At 42.6% G+C, this 7,104-nt stretch overlaps 1 protein-coding gene across 1 annotated transcript; it reads right to left on the bottom strand.

Moving 5' to 3' along the window:
• Positions 1 to 3,970: 3,970 nt before the first annotated feature.
• On the bottom strand, positions 3,971 to 6,328 carry LOC119814590 (protocadherin beta-6-like). The gene has a single exon (XM_038330468.1). The coding sequence runs from the start codon at positions 6,326 to 6,328 to the stop codon at positions 3,971 to 3,973; it is 2,358 nt and encodes a 785-aa protein (XP_038186396.1).
• Positions 6,329 to 7,104: the final 776 nt, after the last annotated feature.

Below are 7,104 nucleotides of genomic sequence, written 5' to 3'. Positions count from 1 at the left end.
TTTGTTCGTTGGGGCTTAGAATGATCTTATTATTCAATTCTTTTTCCTTTTGTTCCTTTTTTCAAGACTAGATCATTACAGCCCATCTAGCTTTATACACACCAAGAATACAGGTCTCGTCTTAAAGTAGAAGCCTGAGATTTTGATTTGAGATCATTTTAGTACGGGTTATTTTCTGCCATAACTTTCCTCTAAGCATAACTTTTATTGCGTATCAGACACGTTGCTATGTTGTATTTTCATGTTTTGGTCATTTCAGAAGATTTTGATATGTTCCTTGTAATTTCTTTTCTACCTCATCGAATGCTAAGAAATATGTTGATTTCCATATGTTTGTGAATTTTCTGAATTTCCAAGTTAATTCTTTTCTAATTGTAGATCAAGCTTTGCTCGGGTTTAACATTTAAAATTTGTGGACTCATATTTTATGATGGCCTATCACGAAGAATGTGCTATTAGAAACTGAAAAACGGTATCTCCTGCTGGTTTTGAGTAGAATGCTCTGTTAGGTGTAGTTTTGTTTCGTTAAAAATTATATTGATTTGGAGGGCATATGGCATGGCACCTGTGTGTCAAGCAAACACTCTACCAACTGATCTTTCCTACCATGTGGGTCCTGGGAATTGAACTCAGGTCATCATGTTTCCTAATATTACCCACCAAACCATCTCACTGGGCCTGTAGTTGGTTTTTAGGTCTTGGTGGTAAATTAGGCACTTTCCCTATTGTAACAAATACTCAGTGACAAAAGAGTTCTGTTTTGACTTGGCATTTGAGAGAATCCAATCCATCACGATGGATAGGATGTGACAGTGGGCACATGAAGTGACTGGTCACAACGCATCTAAAGTCAGGGAGCAGAGAAAGAAGTCTCCTGGAGCCCAGCTCACTTTCTCTTTTTGTATTGTCTTGGGCTCCACCCCATGGAATGGCGCCAACACGTTGAGGGTGTCTTATCTCCTCAGTTGAGTATCTCTGGACACGCCTTCACAGACACACCCAAAGGTGTACCAACCTCCTTAATGGTGTAGGTGTTCTTTTTAGCCCCAGTCAAATTAATTCATCAAAATTAAATATCATTTGTGTCAAATTTTGTTTCATTTTTTGGGATAGGTGATCTCAGCTGTTAGCTTGATAAGATCTAGAATTACCTGGGACGTGTGCCTTGGGCATGTCCTTAGGGGACTATCTTGAATCGTTTGAGGTAGGAAGACCTGCCCACTGTAGGCAGCACTAGTCCTTTGCCTAGGATCCTGGACTGTATAAAAATGGAAAAGTGGAGTGAACACAAACATTCATTGTTCTCTGCATCCTAGCTGTAAATGCCATGTGTCCAGCTACTTGAAGCTCCAGGAGTTCCTGCTGGGACTGACTATACCCTTGAACTGTGCGTCAGAATAAATACTTTATCTCTAAGTTGCTTTGGCCACAGTGTTTTATCATAGTCACAACAAAGTAACTAAGACATTTATTTTGAGGCACTATATTTCAGTACCTATATGTTTAAGATGTCGTGTTTTCCCAATAGATTTTCTCTTTTATCATCTATGATGGCCTCTTTAATGGTGTTTTAATGATCTTTAAAATTCATTTGTGGTTGACTTTCCTATTCTCCAAACTCTCTTTTGTTTACTGTCTATACGGTATACCTTTTTTCATTCACCAACTTCCAACAATATGTCTATGAATAATTAGGAATACATGTTCACGCATATATAATTTGTAAAAGTAGAATTTGTGTTATTGTGTAACACAAATGAGAAGGAAGAGTTATAGGTAATATATACTGTACAAGATTCATAAAGATTAATGACTGATCTTAATAACTATAGAAAATAACCACCCAAAGGAAAGTTCTTTTGTGGTACTGGAGGTAGAACCTAAGGCCGTGAGCATGCTGAAAGTGTGTTCTACAGCAGTCACGCTCAGTCTATGGGGGTCGGAATGAGAATGCTCCCATAGGCTCACTTATTGAATACTTGGTCCCCACTTGGTGGGACTGTTTGAGAAGGATTAGGTGTGGCCTTGCTGGAGCTGGTGTATCACTGGGTATGCTTAGGGGTTTCAAAAGCTCACTCCTTTCCAAGTTAGCCCCTTGCTCCTGGATCAAGGCATAAGCTCCACACAATTCCTGCCTTCTGCCACACTTCCTGCCATGATGCTCATGTACTCTCATCCTCTCAAACTGTAAGTCCCCAGGGAATTTGTTCTCCTTCATAGAATCGTTCTTGATAGAACTCTTTCTTCTTGCCTTGGTCATCCTGTCTTACTGCAGCAGTAGAAAACTAAGACATTTTTTCATTCAAAAGATCCATATTATTTGAAGGTTTGGTTCCTTCTAAATTTAATTCTAAATTATAGTTGATCTTTGTCAATAATATTGTTCTCTGATTCCCATTATCATACATCTTTGAATTACAATGGTGGAGGCAGAACATGGATCAAAAGTTATTACCCGAACAAGATTCTGAGCAATCCTAAATCATATCAGGTTACAATATAAAGGAACCTTGGCAGTAAGTGAAGAAAACATTTCTCTCCTAAGTCACCATATACATGGAAATGACTATCAGTAACCACTAGGACTGAATGGAACTCCCATCCTTTCCATAGTACCTTTAAAAGTTAACCCATGGTTTTTACTAAAACAGATCAGAATTTACAACCAAAAATAGCATCTAAGTATATACCTCATCTAATAATATGAAAGGGAAAGAATGCTCACTAGTTTACTGAATGACTTGTTCTTAGTTTATTCCTGTACACTGTGATTATACTTTTTAACAGCCACGAAGAGTTAAAGCATAAAACTAATCCAGTGGCTTTATTTATGGTTTTGCCTTTTTGACCAATATAAAAATTAAAGCTTGAATATTAATTACTTTTGGGTATGGTGGTGTATGTCTTCAATCTCACTCAGGCAAGAGAGGCAGTTGGCTCTCCATGAGATTGAGGCCAACTAGGTCTACAAAGTGAGTTCCCCAACAATAAGGGTTATGTAGAGAGACCCTGTCTCAAAAAACAGTGATAATTAGAATCAATAAAGAAATATATTAAACCTCTTGCTCCTAAAGTTACTGCAAATTACTATATTACTTAAAGAAAACATTTCATTTGTTCTTAACACTGTATTTAACTATAAAGAAAACACTTTAAGATTACTGTAACAGATGGATAAAAATGTAGTGTCTATGCAAAATGCTTCGTTTTGTCTTTTGAGAGACAGAATCTCACATAACCCAGATGGAGCTTATGCTTGCTATGTGATGTTGGGACTCAAATCCAGGGCATTGTGCATGTCAAGCAAACACTCTACCAACTGATCTACCCATCCAACCCACAAATGTGATTTTACTCATCCATAAAGAAGGAATGAAACTACATCACTTGCAGTAAAATGGGTGGAACAATAGCCACACACACAAAGAGTTGAACATTTTCACTTCTCAGTGGTATTCAGGGGTTATATGAAAGCAAAGGGAGAGAGCTGAGGATTAGGGATGAGACTAAATGAAAAAGGTACATTATCTGCATGTATGGAAACATCACAATAAGCCTAGCACATTACATAGTTAGAATCCCTCCTAAAAATCAAGAAGGGATTTGTTATAGATAAATTGTGAAAATATTAAGGATTCTACATTACCCACCAAATTCACTACAATAAATGAGATTTAAACTTATTTCAGTCATCACTAACAGAGTGAAGATTTTACTTCTGAGTAAGAAAAAACATATGCTAAGATTGCGTTGGTAAGACAGGAGACAGTTGAAGAATTAGCTGATGATGTAAAAGGAAAGCCATATATATATATATATATATATATATATATATATATATATATATATATATATATATATAACATGTCAGGGAATTTTTACCTATTACCAGAAAAATAAATGAAAAATAATAACCCAACAGCTACTATTTTATCTTTCTCTTAATGACACCTAAGTAATTTCTATAATTTTAACCATTCAACATGTAAGTGTCTGGAATCAGACTATTGGGAATAACAGGCTTGAGGAAAGTGAAATCTGTGGCCCCAGAGTCTCCGGTTAGACACACCTCATACTGGTAGCTCTGGGACAGGGTCCCTGTACCACTAACGTCCACGAGGTGACCAGAAAAGTGGCCCTCAGGCACAGAGCAGCCACCCAGAGAGGTCGCCCTGGCCCTCCTGCACAGCCTCACCCCCACGAACAGCAGCACAGACAAGAGGAAGAGCGAAGACACAGACGCCAAGGCAATGACCAAATAGAGTGTGAGTAAGTCCTCACTGTCCTGCACCGAGTCGCGCGATACCTCAGGCAGAGGCAGGTAGGGCTGAGAGAAGCCATCCACCAGCAGCACATGCAGAGTGACACTGGCAGACCGCGGAGGATCGCCATTGTCCTTGACCAGCAGCAGCAGCCTGTGCTTGGGCGCGTCGCGCTCACTCAGCAGCCTGGAGGTGCGCACCTCGCCATTGTGAGCCCACACGCTGAACAGTCCTGGCTCCGTGGCCTTCAGCAGCTGGAACGACAGCCAGGCATTCTGGCCCGAGTCGCGATCCACTGCCACCAGCTTGGTGACCAGATAGCCTGGCTCTGCCGCCCTGGGCAGCAGCTCTGTGAAGGGCGCAGAGGCGTTCTGCAGCGGGTAGAGCACGAAGGGCACATTGTCGTTGGCGTCCAGCACCTGCACGCGCACCAGAGCCTTGCTGCTGAGCGCGGGCGAGCCTTGATCTGTGGCACCCACGAGGAACTCGAAGCTCTGCAAGGTCTCGTAGTCCAGCGCCCTGAGCGCGAACAGCTGCCCGTTGTCGGCGTTGATGGAGATGAGCGAGGAGAGGGGCAGCTGTGGGTCGTGGGTGGGCAGCAGCGAGTAGGTGATGTGGGCATTGGAGCCTGAGTCTGAGTCTGTGGCGCTGATGGTGCCTATGTGCAGGGCGGGGCTGTTGTTCTCTTGGACAAACAGGGTGTAGGAGCTTTGTGTGAAGGCGGGGGCGTTGTCGTTGACGTCAGAGACCTGCACCATTATGGTGTGCTGGGTTGTGAGCCTGGGTGTGCCCATGTCGCTGACTGTGATGGTGATGTTGTACTTAGCTCTGCTCTCTCTGTCCAGTGGCCCCTCTGTCACTAAAGTGTAATAGTTCTCGAATGTGGACTTCAAAAGAAATGGAAGGTCGTTCTGGATAGAACACACCATCCTTCCATTGTCCCCAGAATCTAAATCAAAAATACTGAACACAGCAACTACAGTCTCCGGCGAGTTTTCTGGGATAGGGTTTGTGAGTGTGGAGATGGTCAGCTCAGGGGCGTTGTCATTCACATCCAACACCTGCACAGCCACAGTGCATTTCCCCGAAAGGCCTCCTCCATCCGTGGCTGCAATTTCTATGTTATAACGGTTAGTTACCTCGAAATCCAACTCTCTGCTCAGATGAATTTCTCCTGTGACTTGGTCTATTACAAATGGTTGAGAAACTTCACCACCTTGAAACAGAGAGTAGGCTACATTCCCATAAGGTCCCATATCTAAATCCCTGGCAGAGACCGTCAATACTAAGGCATCAAGTGGGCTGTTCTCGGGGACCTGAACTTCATAGAGCGACTGTACAAACTGGGGAGCGTTATCATTGATGTCCACGACCTCAATGCAAACTGTGGTGGTCCCAGACCTGGGAGGAGACCCTCCATCCACAGCAGTGAGGGTTAAAGTGAGCTCAGGCTGCTCCTCCCTGTCCAGTGCTCTGTCCAGCACCAGCTCCGGGTATTTCCTGCCATCGGCATGACTGTGAATAACTACATGGAAGTGGAGGTTGGCGCTGACTGTGTAGTTCTGAACAGCATTGCTGCCTATGTCAGGGTCCTGAGCCGCCTTCAGTGGAAACACAGTGCCTGGCTGAACGTTCTCGGGAATTGTTAGGAGCATTTCCCTGTGGGGGAACTCTGGAGAATGGTCGTTTATGTCTGTGAGCTGCAGATCAGTTTGGAAGAACTGCACAGGGTTTTTCAGTATGAGCTGGAAGTGCAGCACACAGGGTTCTGTCGCCCCACACAGCTCCTCGCGGTCTAGTTTTTCCTTCAGAAACAAATTCCCGGTCTCTGCATCCAACTGCAAGAGCTCTTTGTTCCCTCTATGATGCATTCGTGCCCCTCTAGTGGCCAGTTCCCCCACCTTAAGACCCAGATCTTTTGCCAGATTAGCCACCAAGTAGCCAGTCTCCGTTTCTTCTGGCATGGAGTATCTAATTGCCTCAGTGCCAGCCTCCCCCAAAAGCAACAATATAGTAAGAAAAACGACTTGCCTTTGCTGTGGCGTTTTTGCTCGCGCTGTCTCCATTGTTCACACTGGATCCAGAAGGGGCAGAGCCTTTTAATTTGTTTGAATCCACTCTCGCGTTTTGAGGGAATAATAGAACTAAATTTTACTCAGACTTGCTATTGGAGCTATGCCTTCTCTGAAGATTTCGCTCCTAGATACAGCCTGAATGCCACCTTCTTTTAGGGAGCAATCTTAGTTCTGATGCCCAGTAATGGCTTCCAGGGCATCTGCAGAGCCTTTTATTCACACGCTTAGCCTGCAGCGCCACCAAGCGTCCGTATTCACAATTGCATGTACTTTTTTCGTTGTGTTCCATTCCTTCCTTGCTTGTTAAAATCTATTTATTTCTCTTTTTATTTTGATTTAAGTGCTGGTATTCAAAGTGTAGAGACCTGCATGATCCCGGTGAAAAAAATACTAACAGTAATCATTTGGTAGATCCACTTCCGAAAAAATATAGAAGCGTTTCAAAGTTATTGTGAACATTACCTTAAATTCAACTACTAACTCCTGATATTTCAAAAATTATAATACTAATTTTGTGACTTTAAATTATAAACATGCTCTGTACTAAAACATGAGTGTACCTAACAAACAAATACATTCAACTTGGTCAATTGTCAGTCACTGATGGATGCTGTTGGCTTGGCATGGATGCTTAAAACAAATACGTGAATTAAGACAAAAGCACGAATGCTTTTCTCTGCATGTTGCAGTAAGGAGGGTGGAAGGAAGCTGTTTTTGAAGTTGGTTTCCCCAGTGGAAACAACATGAAAAATGACTTTAAAGAACTC

This window comes from Arvicola amphibius, chromosome 5 (assembly GCF_903992535.2).
Source record: "Arvicola amphibius chromosome 5, mArvAmp1.2, whole genome shotgun sequence".
Classification (NCBI taxonomy): domain Eukaryota; kingdom Metazoa; phylum Chordata; class Mammalia; order Rodentia; family Cricetidae; genus Arvicola; species Arvicola amphibius.
The sequence above is the reverse complement of the archived record's forward strand: the minus strand, read 5'-3'. Positions and strand labels throughout refer to the sequence as shown.

Coding starts and splice junctions, on each gene's coding strand:
- LOC119814590 (XM_038330468.1), bottom strand. CDS start 6,328: ATGGAGACAGCGCGAGCAAAAACGCCACAGCAAAGGCAAGTCGTTTTT.